The following is a 16,034-nucleotide window of genomic DNA, read 5'->3' on the forward strand; positions in this document are numbered from 1 at the left end:
TTTAGCTTCAAGCCGAAACATATGCTCGAGTTATGCAGAGTAATTAAGAAATCTGTATTTGAGCTCTCATGAGTTTATATTTATGGAAGTATAAATTTCCGCATTACTGGAATATTCGCAATTTCGTTAATGATGACGTTAAAACGGCACAAAGTTTGCGTGTTACATCAAAGTGCGGAACAAATCAATAAATTATTTCATGCATCTGCGTATCGCAGAAACGCACACCAAATGTAATTGGCGGATGAGCAAATGAACAGAAATAATTAATGTAATTAGCAACAATGTTCACAGTTTATATTCATTTTCTGTAAAAAAAAACTTGTTACATTATGGCATAGTTGCAAATATATTTTGTATAAATGTCTTTAAATTATTAATTTACTTTCAAGCCTTTTTTATTTATAAATCATTTGATTTATTCTTGCTTATAAAACAAACTGAAACATTTCTTTTATAAATTCTTTAGATATTTAACTTTTTTAAGATATACGGATTAATTGGTTCAGGGTTGAATTAAGAAATTATGTACGAACCACAGTACAAAATTTCTTAATCCAACCCTGAAAGAAATACGTCATGATTACTTATGAAATTAACGAAAGCAAAATGTATTAAAGCGATTTTTTTTTTCATACATCTTTATTAATTTTTCGCCGCAATGTTTTTAGACTTCACAAATAAACAATGTTGCTTTATCCATATTACATTTCTTTTCACGTTTTTTATCTTCACTCAGACCAACTTGAAATGATTAAATACTTTACTTTATTAAAAGGGATCTTGCAATATTTATTACTTAACCAGACGTTAAAAAATACTTTTATTATATTATTATATTATTGTAAAAATAAGGAAAATGATATAATTTACAAAAAATACATAATGTTGTTTGCTTGATTTGTATAGGAAACTGCCTTAATTTTATCAATTTATCGGCAATCACGCTGTGACTAGATTCGAAGTGCCTTCACTTAACTTCTAACTATCAGGCTAATGTTGTTAAATAGCTAAAAGCCGGTAATTACATTTCAAAGGAGAAGCCTTTTTATAATTCGATATTACTTCACCTACCTTATCATTAAATTATTACACTTTATTAGTATTGATTAATTAGTCATCATTCATAGTTTTTTTTTGTTTATATCTAAGTATTTACAAAGTGGTTCCTTTCTAACTAGTTATATACCACTCATTCAAATCATATTGTGTCAGACTTCTAGAATTTCATCTATTTCTACTAGAATATCATTATATTTGTCACAAGTTGATATCAATCCAAGAACATAACTTTTAAAAACTGTAAAAAATTATCTTGTTCGAGTATTAGTTTCAATTGTAGAATATACATCATTATTTTTCAAAGGGAAATAAGGAATAATTATATATTTTTTCATGTGTTCTTGCTAATTCTCTATTTGATATGTTTATTGTGAATAATTAAATAATATGCATTTTTTTTGTGTGTGATATTTTTCATTTTGTGTTCGAATTATATGAAGTGCGCGCGAAATATTATTTGGTGGCGAGGAATTCGGGTTGTGTAGTTTTGCATGGAAGTTGTAAATTTTGTTGTCAGATTATGGTGTGTATGTCGATTAATTAGGAGAGTAATTAGCGTGAGAGCGGGCGCCTGTGCACAAAATAGCGTCACACTCATACCGGAAGTTATGATCAGTTAATTTCGCGGGGGTGGTTGGGGGAGATGAGCAGGCGCCCCTGGACATCAGCAATTTATCGTTTCTAATTGTATGTAACTCGCAGTAAGGAGATGGGATGCTTGAATCAAAGGCCCAAACATTTAATTACAAAGATTAATTTATTAATGTATCTAACAGATCAACAATACGCAATAACAGAAATATGAATAATTAGTAATCATTAATTAATCTTATAGATATATATATATATGAATGTACGCCTATAGTCTTTTTTTCCCTTATAATAATTATATTTATATATTTATAGTATGTATATTTTTAATATAGATATATATATATTAAAGAAGTATTTGATTTTTCTTAATGAACATTATACAGTATAGTAGATATATCTATAGGTATTATATTTCCTTCATGGTAGTTGTTGCATTTTTTTTTTATACATAAATCAGTAATAATAGGTGGAATATTTACACACAAACATTATACAAAATAGGATCGAGATTGGAGAGAAAAAAAAAACATTTATAGTAGTGGTAAATGAATATTTATATGAGCAAAGGCACTAATTGAAGATGAACCACAGGGGGGTTGGTTAGAGAGAGACAAATTCTGGGGTTAGCGGGGCGCAGCTGGGGGGCGGAGGTGGTGGAGGAAGCTCAGCCGTAGAATCCGGAAGAGAAAGAGTTGAACTACCACCAGCCGTGACGCGTGGGCCCATATTGTCATACTGAGGTACAGCGCAGGGCCGACGTGGTAGGGTAGCCATCCCGTGATAGACCGGCTTGGCTCTGTGGGATAAGTCCAACAGGTCAGGACACCTGGACGTATCTAGTGTGGGGTCTCGACTCACAGATACTGAGATGAAGATGTTCCCGAAGGCGCCCGCTGGGAGAGTGCTCGTGGAAAACTCCGGTGGCGGCGGAAACACCGCCAATGGAAGTGGCTCGCTCTCGATGGTGATATGAACGGGCGGCTCGAGCAGCTCCATCTCAGCACCTAAAGCCTCGCAGCTTCCGGTTCCTCTGTCCGTCGTCGTCGCAATACTGACATCCAGCAGCTTCTTTTCTTGGTCCGTGAAGCTTACGCTGGCCTTCATATTCTGCCTGCGGCGATTGTTTCGCGATTTTACACAGCATACCGCCACTATTGTACAGACCGCAGAACATGACACCGCCACTCCGACGACCAGGGAAGCCCACCACACTAGACCCGGATCAGATTTACTTAATGTCGTCGCGGTTACCACTTCCGGTAGCACTAGACTCACGTTCGAACTAACCACCGCCAATGAGTTCTTAGCAATGCAAGAGTATATCCCCGCATCCGCATCACTCACATTAAAAACACTAATATTGACCCACTTGTCCAACAGTCCCTCTTCGGCTTCCAATATCAGCCAGGTGTGATTGATGGGTCTGCCTTCGTACATCCAGGTTACTTTCGGTTCAGGATCTCCGATAACATGACATCCAAAGCTAACATTGCCACCTGCTTCAGCCTGTACTTGAGGGTATGGGACAAGAAATACTTGTGGAGGACAGGCAAACTCCTCACGCGCTACGTCCTTCCACAGACGATCCTTCAGCTCTTCGGGTCCCGAGCAACTCAGCGAAATTGATTGTAAATTACTTGACAAGAACCAATCACGAAAGCCTCTTAATTCGCAATCGCACTGCCAAGGGTTCCCATCGAGTGCCAGCGATTTGAGATGGGCGAAGTTCATAAAAGCCGCCTCGGACAGGTTTCGCAAAAGATTTGATTTAAGGTTGAGCGATTCGAGGGCGGCTAAATGAATGAACGCGTCCCGATGAACGCTCTCCAATTGACAACCATTGAACTCGAGAGACCGAAGATGAGGCAACGAAGGGAACTGAGCCTGAACAAGCTGTCGCAACGGATTTCCGCTCAAATTTAAAACTCTAAGTCTCTCGTTCCCGTTGAATGTCTCCGGGTCCAAACTGGAGATTTCGTTTTCAGACAAGTCAACCTCTATGAGAATTATGAGATCTCTGAACGCATCTTTGTGAACTTGCCGCAAACGAGTTCCTCTCATGAATATCCTTTGTAGATTTATCAAGCCTGCACTCTTGAAGGCATCTTTACCAAGCCTTGATATGGAATTGCCAGATAGATCCAGTACCTGCATTTCGGAATCCAAGGAGTCCGGAAGCCTGGTGAACGCTCCATCCTTGCAGAGCGCCGTCTTCTTGCCCGACGTCCATTTGCAGCGGCAAGACGTCGGGCAATCCGTCCAATCTGGGGCCGCTACGGCCAAGGCCGCCACCAGCAGAAGAAGGGAGGCCGCTGCCATCCCTTGAGTTCATCTTGGAGTCAACAGTCCATTTACACAACACATTTTGCACGCACTGAAGTATGTAATCCTGCGTGCTCTTATTTTCTAATCAAATTTTACCACTATCTGTTATTTGCTTATATATAGAACTTATGCGTATGAAAAGTTTTGAAAAGTTTCTCAAAGTTCACTGAACAAACGCGCTACCAACTATTTGGATAAAATGCGGAAACTGTGAGCTTGTTTTCATGCGGGCATCAATTTTTAGAGCTCTCCCTCCACTATAAATACACTTTCTGCAGGTCTTGAGAATCTGTGTCGTTCGCGTTGTATTCTTGGGAGAATCTCGGAGATGCAAGTGCTGCGCGAGCGTCCGCCTGGAAATCGTGTCCGTCGCACTATGATATTATTCGCCGCAGCTTTATGGGTCGCGGCGCCCGTATTGTTGCGTCGGCGTCGACGTCGGCGTCGTCGCGATGCCGATGCGCCTCCCTAACCAACCTAACCATCCGACCACCTCACCATCCGACAACATCATCCCAATTAACAAACATATACTACTATTATTACTATTACTAATATTCAATTTAATAATCCACAATCAACAACATTCTTTAATTAATTTATTCAACTTCAACAACAAAATGAAACAATACAAGAACAATACAAAAAAATGTAAAATATTCAAAATATATTATTGCTTTAATATAAAGAACATCCAAACAATATGAAAATATGTTGAAAATAAATTTTCCAAGTTATGGAAATAGTTTCTTCTATGTTTCAATAAAAATATTATTTTTTATTAGTTCATCAATAAAATTTATATTGTAGCAGAAAAACTTTAAAAATACTTTATATAGAAGCATGTTCAGCAGCTGTATACAATTATTGTTATTATTGAAATTATTAATATGAATTTTATTTTTGTTAAAGTTAAACCATTAAATCAGAAATTATAGTGATTCCTTTTTTGTATCCATTTTATATTGTTTTATTTTATAATTATAACAATAATAAATATTTCTTGAAATAAATTAATTTGAAATTACATATGAATAATTGTTACATTAACAATAAGATAATTGTTCATAATCTCATTTGAATATGGCTACTATTGTAACAACATTTTTTTTAATATATCAATTTGAAACTATTTTTAGTTCATACCCTGTAGCCTAATATATTAGTTTTATCTTTCAATCCATATATTGATGAAAACAATGTAAGTAAAATGTAACAGAATAATTAAAAATATTAATTCAATAATTGTAATTTGATTAAATTATACATCTGGATATCCTCTGTGTTTGACTTCTGTAAGCAAAGTTCATCCAGTGCCAGGCGTTCTCCAGTTTACTACTATTTGTCTTTTAATAGGCCACCCTGTGTACACAGCAAAAGTAAATTATGAAGAAACCTTCAGTCTGCTTAATGTTCTTTGATAATTGAAGTTAATATACCAATAAACCATAATTTGCTGAAATAATTGAATTATTAATCTTATTAATTGACTATATTAAAGTACCAAAGTCTCAAAACAAAAATACATTTATATATCTATGCAAAAATTAACCCTTTTTTTAATAAATACAAAGATACAATTTGATCTATAATGAATAACGACAATAAAAAAATCTGTAATTTAAAGTTGAATTCAATTTGAAGGATAATTGTATATTTATATATAAGTAAAGTGAAATATCCAAATATTTGTCTACATTTATATAGTTTAAGTAGATACTTTTTATAAATAGGAGAAAGCTACAAAAAAGTATAATCAAATTACAATATAAACTTCAAAACAAGTGCAATAGGAAAATAATAGATGATATAGTAACTTGAATATTTTATTTCTATAATACAAGAGACATTTTATAAATCAGCAATTTCTTCTTCATCTCCACCAATAGCTTTCCAAAATGCACTGACAACTTGCTCAGCACATTGCTTCCTCTCTTTCACAGGCATTGATTGTATACTGTCTTTCATCATGTGTAATTTATTAAAGAGATCCGTAAAGTCATCATTTGTATCATCCATAAGCAATTCATCCAAATCAACATTTTTGTTTTCCTTTTCTTCTTTTACTTTATCCTTCATGACCAAATTCGACCAGATGTGTGTCTCTAATGCTTCTATTATCCTATCCACACCAATTTTCTCTTCGATTAAATCCTGCTCCTCCTGGTCCGCTTCCACTGCTGGAAAAATCTCAATAAATTCAAAACCTCTCTTCAAGCACCAATCTGTAGCCATTGCTTTGGTCACTTTTGTTTCATTATTGCAATAATTTGCAATGAGCAATTTAATGTCTGGATCAAAATTGGTCTCCAAAGGCTCCCATTCTTTTAAATCATCAAGACCTGTACTTTTGTTACTATCCATGTGAATGATCAATGCTTCTACATTCTTCTGGAATTCATTTTCAGTGTATTCCGATAGGCCAATCAATTCAACTTCAGCAGTATAATATTTGGTTTCGAACCTCCATGGATGGGACAAAGAACTATATTTTTCTGAATGTTCCACTGGATTTTCTTTGGTTATAAGTTTTATCAAAGATTTTGGTTTCGTGTTACTGCTACTAACTATCACTACGCAAGGTTTCGAATCCATTGTTACAAAATAATCACATAAAATCACTACAACCAATATTTCAATTTTTAAGTCATATTACGACAAAATTTTGTTTTGGTTTATGGCCGATATCTGACAGATGACGTTACAGCAACGTGAACTTGGTGCTTCTACTTATGTAACCGACTTCGCGTTACACACAATCAGTTTGTAGGTTAATTTTAAAGTTTCAGTCGAACAGAATATTGGAAATATGAATTTCTTAACGAAATCTCGAAAACTTTTCAGCGTTAGTAATCAGTTGCATAGATTTCTAGCAACGAAGCCTGAAGATTTAAAGAAGCTAGTCGATAACAATAAAGTGGTCGTCTTCATGAAAGGTAACCCAGAGCAACCTAGATGCGGTTTCAGCAATGCCGTTGTGCAAATCATGCGAATGCACGGAGTAAAATACGATGCACACGATGTCCTTTCCGACGAGGAAATGAGGCAAGGTAGTTATTAGCAATGATTGCCAGTGTTTATTCCACAATTTTCATTTAAAATAATCTATTTCTAGGTATCAAGGAGTTCTCAAGTTGGCCAACAATTCCCCAAGTGTTCATCAATGGAGAGTTTGTTGGTGGCTGTGATATCCTTCTTCAAATGCACCAATCAGGGGATTTGATTGAAGAACTGGAAAAGGTTGGGATCAAAAGCGCGCTGCTTGATGATAGTAAGCCCAAAGATGATAAGAAGTAATTTATTTATCTTTTCTGTGTTGTCAAATATTTTGTAAATAATAAATGTAGCTAGCTCTTAACCAGGAATCTCAATCAATATCCCACATCCCTGAAATCAAAAGAAATATCCAATGAGGAAATGTTTTTAATTTTATTTCAAATAAATATGATAAGGAATAAATGTTTCGTAATGGTTGCAAGTTAAAGATATCCACATGTACACAGTACAGTTTATTGTTGTTGTTTTTTTTTGTTCAATTGTGAGGATGACCTAAGCCAAGTGTTTACAGCAATGATTATTAAAATACTTAGAAAATAAAGAGGGGTAGTATTTGTATCCTGACTGTTATTATCAGAGAACACAATATAAAATTGTTATAATAAAAATTGAATGTTTCACCATTTATATATAATTGTATTTTTTTTTGCCTTTTTATTCGATTTATAGTCAGAGGTTTAATTGTAATTATTAATTGTAAAAACAGATTCAGTTAGTTAAATAGATTTGAAAAGCAATTATGCGACACAATCCTGATGTCCTTTAAAATATAAAAACCATTCACACATAAAAAAAATAACAGCGTAATGTACAATTTCACTAAATTGGTGCTAGGTGGGCGAAGCCTCACCTGAAGAAACATAAACTACAGCTAAGGACAATTTACTATTTGAAGAAAGAAAAAAAAAACAATACTTAAATAATCAGCTGTCGAGACCAAAATTAATATGTAAAAAAGGATTGGAATCCTTACTGTAATTAATAACTTAAAAAATAAAATTTCTCCTAAAGTGACACCTGCATCACATACAGTTTACTCATCTCCCTCTTCCTCTTCTGATTCTGCTTCCTGGAGCCAAGTTAACCACTGATTCACCTGGAATGAAATTATATAATTAAGGTGTGTATGCAATGTTTATAGAAGACACAACTGATTATAATTGTATATTAAAGCAGATTTAATCTATACTAAGATACACTTACCTGGAAGAGTGCTTGACCTTTTCCGGGATAAACATCAGTAACATCTTCTTTCCAAGTAAGAAAAGCTTCTTCCTCGACAATAGATGAATCGTAAAGGGCGTTAAACCACCTCAGCAATTGACCGCGCGGGAATCCAAGAGCATAAAAATGCACCTGTAAGGCATAAACGGCGACCAATTGCAAATTTGAATTCTCGTGCAAAAATGCATGTAAAATTGGTTGATATTTATCCAACAAAGCTTTCTCTTTTTCTGCAATCGCTTTATCGTCGCCAGCAGCAGCTGCAGCAGCATCCTGCAATACAAAAGAAAAACAATTAATAATCAGACGACAAGAAAAAAAGAATCATGTGCAACAGCATTACCTGAGTAATATATTTGAGCAATACAGTCATAAGAGCTGTTATAAAACCGGGTTCAGTAAAATCAATGGACTCCAAGTTTTCTTTAATCCACTTGTAAAATTGTTGTGGATTTGGATCGGTTTGTAGCTGTTTGGCGAGGTCAGCTTCTAGCTGAAGCATTGGGCAAAGGAATGTTAACCGTTGCTCTCCCAGAATGATTGCTAGTCGCTCCTTGGTGCGATCACTTTCGAGCAACTGTGCGAGTAATGTTATTTTGCTGTCGTTAAATAACTTGGTTAACTCCTTTTCACCTAAGAGCTCTTTAAGTTCCTGCATTGTAGACATGAATAGCGGATAGTAGGTGCCATGTTCGGTGAATGATCCGAAATCTGCTAGCAGCAGAATATTTTCTTTAATAGCAGATGCATTCAAAAACGAGATTGAGGTGATGATCTTGCTTTTCTCGTTCTCACATTCATCGATGAGGTTACAAACGGCTTTGAATGAGTCGTGAATAATGTGGGTGGGTAGTAAGTTCTCTTTTTTTAAGTTGGCTAGGAGCGTGATGAACTTTTGCTTTTCGTCATTTGTTTTGCCGGTTGCAAAAGTTTTTAAGCCATTAAGTATTGCGTCCTTAGCAAACTTGTCCGGTACTTTATGTTCCTTGTAAGAATCTACAGCCTGCTGAATGTTCACGTCTCCTTTTAGAAAATCTTCCATCAACGAGGAGAACTTCTTTAAGACCTCCTCCTTATTTGGACCTTTTTCTTTCTTTGTTTGCTTGGGTTTCTCTGTAGATACTTGTTTAATAGGCAGTGTTGTTTCCTTCAAAAGTGGTGTACTAACTGGCTGTTTAGGAGCCAGTGTTGATTCTAATGGTCTGGAGTTCATAATGTTGTTACTTTTAACTGAAGCTTGCTTGAAAAGCATTGATGAAGGTCGCAATTCCACATCAACGAGGTTCTGATGTTCGCAAGCAGCAATTAAATTTTTCTTGAAACGAGGAGCTACTTCCTTGTTGGATTCTATAAATAAGAGAGAATTCGTTATTTTTTTTATCTGCTCTGGTCCGACTAATTAATTTATTATAATACGTACGGTTATTGTATTGATTCATGCTGTTATTCTGGTTGTGCTTGTATTGTCCCCGCTGATTGTTGTAGTTATTGAAACCGCTACGTTGGTTGTTATGTCCGCGGTATCCTCCATCTCTTTGTCCACCATAGCCGTTGGGGAACGGGTGAGTAGGTATTAGATTAGTAGTGGAGGATCCGAGATTCATGCTGATTAGCATGCCCTCAAGACCGCCACGAGTCTTCATCGGATGTCTAAATAATTCTGACAAGTTGGATCGGTCTGAATCCCGATCCTGGTTTCTGTCCCTTCGGAAACCCGGCCTATCATCTTCGACCGGTCTGATCTGATGGATGGGCACAGGACCTTCAACAACAGCTACCTTTCTCGGTGCCCAACCGTCCGACCGAAGGTCTATTACGTCCTTCAACATAAAACGGATACGTGGTTGTAATTCTTGATTATCTGCCAACACAGACATGCGCTCAAAATATTGATCCATCAGCTTTTTGCCCTTGTCTGAGTCCAAGATGCGGCCGCAGGTGCGCATGATTTGACATAGGCACTCCAGGTCTTCGGAGGGATCATCGCCACGCCGTTTCGCGCACAGAAGTTCCTGAATGCACCGGTGCAATATCGTTTCCGATAAGATCTCCAGCTTACCCAGTTCACCAATGAACTTGATATTGCCCAGCATTTTGCGTTTCGCCAGATGCCTGCGTTCTTCATCCTCGATTGTTTGGTCTTTATGTCCATACTGTTCGAGAATTTCTGACCTTTGTTCAAATTCAACTTTGCACTTGTTAAGTAGTAACAGTCTAAAGGTGCAAGGACCATTTGGAGGCTCAAAATTTGGTGCTTCCTCTGACAGCCGCTTGCACAACTGTGCGTACATAGACGAGTACTTCGGTTCATCAAGCGCCTTTTCAAAGATTAGAAAGATGACGCCTTTCAGAATGATGCCGGATGTTAGTTCGGTACGGAGTAGATCATCGCTCAGCTTCTTGAATTTGTCTGGCGTGAGTTTGTTGAGAATACCGCGAACCTTACGGAACACCAGGTCGTGACGAGACTCGGCTGTAATGGCATCATGGTGTCTCACTGTAGAGGGAGGGACCCAGCGTCGCTTGGCGGGGGGAACAGGTTCCTTCCCCGAAACACGAGCTTGTGGCCCCGCTTGCCTGGGGCACTCCGTCGTGGTGAGTTTACTACAGCTGCCTAGAAATCCCTCTCGGTCCAGGCACTTATTTCTATTATAGCGTATGGCCTCAAATTACTAAAAACATAGTAAACAAATAAATTAATAACAGAAAAACACACACAACAATATAAATTCCTACTACACATACACATAATACAAAAACAAACTATACGGTAAGAAAACATCCAGCTGCCTGCCTCGTATCGTTGAAAGAGGTATATATTCACTATTGATCAATTTATGAACCTTTATTTTTTGTTGTTGTCTCTTATATAAAGAAACATACCAGCTCTTCAATAGAAATCGTCATTGTATTTGTATTCTAAGAAATTTAATCCTCAGAAACGCTTATGTACCTGGTCAATACCGGTTTACCGATATTTTTTTCCCCTGTTTTTCATGAACACTTTTCTCTTCAACTTCATAGAACATTTACCTGCTGGTCAGGTAGTAATCATTAAAAAAAAAGCCGGTGCGTCGCTATCTTATCATCTACAGCTTTACAAAAACGTTACGAATTGATAACATATTCATCAAATCATGATGCTAATGAAATGCATGAACCAAAAAGTACTTTCAAGTGCACCGTGAGTAGTAAAAATTATTTATAAATATTGATTGCTGCAATAGCGTTACATAAATATTGATAGCCTACAAAAAAAAATGCTTTATGTTGTATATATAAAAATAGCTTATTTCAGCTTCGCACTTTGTAACGTTCACTTTTGTTGACAATAATTAATGCACATAATTTTTATTCAATTCTATACTTACAAACATCATAGTGAAAATTCGTAGAAAAAAACAACTGCGAACCAAATAGTATGAAAACTGAAGTTGAAGTGAAAACATTTGTAGAATTATTGCCTCCCCTGGAGTTATTAAGGGATGCTCACCCCACCCTAGCCGAAAGTAGGGGCGTAGAAGGAGATAAATTTAGTACATCACGAAAGCGCAGAAGCAGAAAACGGTGGAAAAAAAAAACGATATTATTTGGAAACAATGCTATCGGCTTTAATTGTCGATGAAAACATTTATAAGAAACAAGAGATTTTGGCACGAAGCATGCTTTGTTCTATACTCCACTTTATTCTGAATCAATATGCTTAAAAGTAGACTAGACAGACATACGTACTATTAAATGCACTCACTCCAAATTAAAATATGCAACTGGCATCAAAACTTATTTATAAAGTTATATTTATATTGTTTGACGTCGTGATCCTTGGTGCGACAGTTAGTTTATTTCACAAGGCCTTACGCGGAGCAACGTTAGATGGATGCAAGGAAGGTATGCATTGGCACGAAACGGTATCGAAAATGAAAACAGCGAAGGACAAAGAAATGTTAATGTTGACGTCAGACGCTTGGAGCAACGCTCACAACAAATTCAATTTACTTTAAAAAATAAAAAAGATGCACAAACAACACACACAGACAGACAGAGAGAGCACTGATTCACGTCCGTACAGAATAAATAAACGCGATCTAATCAATACTCGACGAATTCAGACGAAACAGCCTACATACGAAGAGGAAAAAAAGACGAGGGGGATGATGATGGTGACGATGATCCGACAGAAGGAGGAGGTCGACGACCAAAGCATCGGAGGGGAAGCGAGGTCAATTTCAAGGTCTTTGGCACATTCCAAGGATGTCTCAAACACCACGATATATCCGTGGGCAGGTGTTCAAACAATGAACTCAACTCGCCGAGATGCAACAGGGAAAACCTCAAATAGTGCAAAGCATTTACGTGTAATTGATCTTGGCATGGCCGAAAAAGCATTTAGGCCAAGCGCAACAAAGAAGAAAACACGTTGCAGCATGCCAAGAGGGCTCAACAACAATCGCACGACACGACATAACAAATATAAATAACAAAAGTCAAACATTAAAACGAAACAACGATAAGATTGCACATGGTCAAAATAATAATATTATGGTTCAAAGTGGACAGGGGTCTACGTCCTGCGTTATCAGAAGCCAGAGTCCAAAATTACCTGGCCAGCTTTAATTACGGTTATCAATGACAAAAAGCAAAAAAAAATCTTCGGGAAACAGCTGTCGAGGTCGACCTCGCAATGCACGACAGATGTTTCCACATAGGAAGTGACCCAATTCCCGTACCCAACCCGAAATACTAACAGCCGTCGATAATGCTCGTAAAACAAAATGAATATGGATAACAGTGTAAGCGAAGGGAAGGACGACGTAGATATGAATTTTGCAAGCTATATATGTATATATTTATAGATATTTGTACATCGAGAGCAGTCTACGCGTGTTACCACCATCGTTATGCTTGTAAATATTTTAATTATCCTCCAATTAGAGGAATTGCCGGTTGGTTTCGTTCCTTGAACGCTCGCTTTAGCCGCACAATCAAGATTCAATCTGAATTAGAAATTGCAACCTGCTATGTAGAAGATGAGATACCACAATTTCAGGTTTTTGAATACATTCCGACGACTCGAGGCAATGACGAAGGTTATCCTGAGATGAAACTGGATAAAATGTACCGGGCGCGTCGCTTGGATAAAGAGCGGTAATTGGGAATTACAAAGGCCGCCTTTTTGAATTAAGCAATTAACACTGACAACTTCAATTTATTATATCTGCATTCATTTAATGTGAAGCAATCCACCGTCTTCTATTCTTCCTCTTATGATAAGCAGTCTTTATTGTCGTTATATTTTTACATTTGCTAAATGTATTAAAATTCAAGATGAAAATATTACATATAATTTCAATACTATCTAATCACTTCAAAATACTTGATAGATTACATATTTCTAAATTTATGATTAAAAACAGTCATACATTAAACCACCATTGCGACAAACTTTGGATTGACTATCAATTATTACTAATACCATTATGCTACACAATAAATTACACTTACATTCATTTCTCATTATAAATATACATTGCATTTATTTTGTTATATTTATTCTCGAATGAAATAGAACAGTAACAGACATGATTATACATCAAAACGATTATTTCCTTAACCAGAAATAAGTGTTACGTATGCATTTAATATATAAGATAGTAGTAATCAGATGAATTACAACTATTTGATTCATACATTTGGTAGTGTAAAATATTGATCTCTTGGTGGTACCTTGCAAAGTTACAGCCCACTCATAAATTTCAATCCGCACAGAGATGTTCGTGTTTCTGTCCGCGCATTGTTCATGTTAAAAGCCTTGGAATTTAATTTAATAATAAACACTGAATTTCGTGAAATCCTTGTAAAGAAACGATCCCCATACAAAGGAAACGTTCAATTACATTTTTTTTTTTGAAGGTGAAGCAAAACTCTATTTAAGGATAAAACAAAAATAGTATTCTACAATTGTCTGTTTGCATCATATAATTGAATACTACATAAATTAATTTATTCAATCGTATTTATAGCAGATTTCAATATTAACAAAAATCTATTTATAAACGCTCCTTGAAATGAGCTTTGTTAAGTTAGCATAACGAATTTGTTTTATTAATACAAATTTTAATTGAAATGTATTGATTTCTGCTTGGGATATTCAACAATAATTTATATCTACCTTTTGAGCCATTTATGTAAGAAGGGAGTGTCTTCGTAAATCACAGTATTTGTAGTAATTTCTTGCGAAACTGCAAGTATTGTTTAAAATTGCAATTAACGCTATGTTAGTTATAATATAAGCTTAATGCTCTGGCGAATTTATTGGGCGGTCGATGACCGGAGACGAGGACTAAACACGGTGTTGTAGCGTAGACTCCGGGCGTACGAGATGTGGCAACCCTAGTTTAGGTAGAAGTTTTCGTTGCTAGGGATTATGGATGGGGGGGACCGGGATTAAACCGTACAGATATAATAATTTTCGTAACTGCTTGCAGAACACCGGCAAAGATTATAATAAAAACAAATCATGAGCTTCATTCATGAAACCAATAGATATAAATATAATATAAATTGCAACAAAAGCAATAAATAATTAATTATTTACGATATAAGATTGAGCCTTGATGCGCAAATGCATAATTTTCGAATTACACGCGTAATGAATAATTATTTTTAATGTATTGATTAGTGATGGAACTGCGGTTGATAAAAATTTAATGAAATCCGGGTAAATCTGCAAATATCAACAGCAGTGACACAAGGGAGGCGTCAGAATTAGAATATTCGAAAACGTGTATGGCCTTGAAACGTTCGCAAAATATTTTTTTTTTTTAAATATTTTTCGATGTATAATAAATTTGTAAAAGTGACGATGATATGTACATTGAAAAGAAAAAAAAAATGCTGTGATTCCGAGAGAAGAGGGAGAGGACGGTGATTCATCGGTCGCGGAAAGCTATGTGGGAAATTCGAGGAAATTTGGTTTTCGTCCGCCACCGCCCCCGAAATTCGCGATCATGGATGGATTGGTATGAAAGCAAGTTGCACGCGAATATAAAGAAATGTAATATACGCCATTACAGGGGAAGAGGAACGAGAATAATTTGGATCCGCGCGACGTCCGACCATTTTCCCCGGACGGTTTGCAGCAACCCGTTAGAACATGGGGGGCAAAAGGCCACGGGGAAAACCGCTCACGCCGGCCGGATCGGCACGGAAGTGGCTTGGAAAGATTCGGACAAGAGACATGACGCATCGATACTTGCGTGCAAAAAAAATTTATATACCGACGTACGGTTCTTCTTACAGGCGCAAAAAAAAAATCACATACATATCTGATAATATCCACAAGTTCATGCCATTTACAATACCGACTGGATGCACACTTACCGATCAGTTGTTAGTTTGCGAAACTCGGATTAAGTATTAGAAAATAAACTTTAGTGAAATGCGCTTTTAAATGACAAATAATAGAGCACTTACAGGGCCGATGCTTGTTGTTTGTGAGAGGGCACACTGATGGCTGCTGATCGTTGGTGTCGCTCGGCGCCGCTCGGATGCCTCCGCACTAGTAAAATCAGCAACTTTCCGCAGAAAACTGTGCCCAATTTCCCGTGGATCCCGCAAATTCCTAACCGAAAAATTCCAATTTCAATTTGGTGCACTGGTAGTTTTGGATATCGAGCAAAAAAGACAGGAATAAAAGAATTGTCAGCCAGTTGAAAAGTATTTATATTGACAACGACGTCCGTTGCCAACATAACGGAACGAAGCTGGGAATT

General features: G+C 36.6%; 5 protein-coding genes across 7 annotated transcripts; 1 reads left to right on the forward strand and 4 right to left on the reverse strand.

Moving 5' to 3' along the window:
* Nucleotides 1-2,080: 2,080 nt before the first annotated feature.
* LOC108565376 (peroxidasin-like protein) lies at nucleotides 2,081-4,379 on the reverse strand. Of its 2 annotated transcripts, XM_017924797.1 has the most exons (2): nucleotides 2,515-4,379; nucleotides 2,302-2,452 (listed from the first exon to the last, which is right to left on the reverse strand). In XM_017924797.1, exons 1-2 carry the CDS (start codon nucleotides 3,973-3,975, stop codon nucleotides 2,387-2,389), a joined length of 1,527 nt encoding a protein of 508 aa, XP_017780286.1. In that variant the 5' UTR covers nucleotides 3,976-4,379; the 3' UTR covers nucleotides 2,302-2,386. The 2 variants fall into 2 exon arrangements, with proteins under 2 accessions (XP_017780285.1, XP_017780286.1); XM_017924796.1 differs by having other exon boundaries at nucleotides 2,081-4,377.
* A 1,424-nt stretch (nucleotides 4,380-5,803) lies between these two features.
* Nucleotides 5,804-6,649, reverse strand: LOC108565378 (alpha- and gamma-adaptin-binding protein p34-like). Its single transcript, XM_017924799.1, has one exon. The coding sequence runs from the start codon at nucleotides 6,574-6,576 to the stop codon at nucleotides 5,833-5,835; it is 744 nt and encodes a 247-aa protein (XP_017780288.1). The 5' UTR covers nucleotides 6,577-6,649; the 3' UTR covers nucleotides 5,804-5,832.
* Nucleotides 6,650-6,697: 48 nt separating this feature from the next.
* LOC108565379 (glutaredoxin-related protein 5, mitochondrial) lies at nucleotides 6,698-7,665 on the forward strand. Its single transcript, XM_017924800.1, has 2 exons — nucleotides 6,698-7,031; nucleotides 7,097-7,665. Exons 1-2 carry the CDS (start codon nucleotides 6,791-6,793, stop codon nucleotides 7,276-7,278), a joined length of 423 nt encoding a protein of 140 aa, XP_017780289.1. The 5' UTR covers nucleotides 6,698-6,790; the 3' UTR covers nucleotides 7,279-7,665.
* LOC108565375 (eukaryotic translation initiation factor 4 gamma 2) lies at nucleotides 7,286-10,924 on the reverse strand. Of its 2 annotated transcripts, XM_017924794.1 has the most exons (5): nucleotides 9,683-10,647; nucleotides 8,606-9,609; nucleotides 8,242-8,535; nucleotides 8,069-8,134; nucleotides 7,286-7,368 (listed from the first exon to the last, which is right to left on the reverse strand). In XM_017924794.1, the coding sequence occupies exons 1-4, from the start codon at nucleotides 10,551-10,553 to the stop codon at nucleotides 8,072-8,074; spliced, it is 2,232 nt and encodes a 743-aa protein (XP_017780283.1). In that variant the 5' UTR covers nucleotides 10,554-10,647; the 3' UTR covers nucleotides 7,286-7,368; nucleotides 8,069-8,071. The 2 variants fall into 2 exon arrangements, with proteins under 2 accessions (XP_017780283.1, XP_017780284.1); XM_017924795.1 differs by lacking the exon at nucleotides 7,286-7,368 and having other exon boundaries at nucleotides 7,647-8,134; nucleotides 9,683-10,924.
* Nucleotides 10,848-16,028, reverse strand: LOC108565380. The gene is made up of 2 exons (XM_017924801.1): nucleotides 15,736-16,028; nucleotides 10,848-10,934 (listed from the first exon to the last, which is right to left on the reverse strand). Exons 1-2 carry the CDS (start codon nucleotides 16,011-16,013, stop codon nucleotides 10,877-10,879), a joined length of 336 nt encoding a protein of 111 aa, XP_017780290.1. The 5' UTR covers nucleotides 16,014-16,028; the 3' UTR covers nucleotides 10,848-10,876.
* Nucleotides 16,029-16,034: the final 6 nt, after the last annotated feature.

This window comes from Nicrophorus vespilloides, unplaced genomic scaffold (assembly GCF_001412225.1).
Source record: "Nicrophorus vespilloides isolate i.1.1-1 unplaced genomic scaffold, Nicve_v1.0, whole genome shotgun sequence".
Classification (NCBI taxonomy): Eukaryota; Metazoa; Arthropoda; class Insecta; order Coleoptera; family Silphidae; genus Nicrophorus; species Nicrophorus vespilloides.

Bases quoted from the DNA above. Each gene is read 5' to 3' on its own strand.
- LOC108565376 (XM_017924796.1), bottom strand. From the start codon at position 3,975: ATGGCAGCGGCCTCCCTTCTTCTGCTGGTGGCGGCCTTGGCCGTAGCG.
- LOC108565378 (XM_017924799.1), bottom strand. From the start codon at position 6,576: ATGGATTCGAAACCTTGCGTAGTGATAGTTAGTAGCAGTAACACGAAA.
- LOC108565375 (XM_017924794.1), bottom strand. From the start codon at position 10,553: ATGTACGCACAGTTGTGCAAGCGGCTGTCAGAGGAAGCACCAAATTTT. The intron at 9,610-9,682 runs GTACGTATTATA...TCTTATTTATAG, and splicing joins CATGAATCAATACAATAACC to AATCCAACAAGGAAGTAGCT. The intron at 8,536-8,605 runs GTAATGCTGTTG...TTTGTATTGCAG, and splicing joins TGCTCAAATATATTACTCAG to GATGCTGCTGCAGCTGCTGC.
- LOC108565380 (XM_017924801.1), bottom strand. From the start codon at position 16,013: ATGTTGGCAACGGACGTCGTTGTCAATATAAATACTTTTCAACTGGCT. The intron at 10,935-15,735 runs GTAAGTGCTCTA...CTATGTTTTTAG, and splicing joins AAACAACAAGCATCGGCCCT to TAATTTGAGGCCATACGCTA.
- LOC108565379 (XM_017924800.1), top strand. From the start codon at position 6,791: ATGAATTTCTTAACGAAATCTCGAAAACTTTTCAGCGTTAGTAATCAG. The intron at 7,032-7,096 runs GTAGTTATTAGC...ATCTATTTCTAG, and splicing joins CGACGAGGAAATGAGGCAAG to GTATCAAGGAGTTCTCAAGT.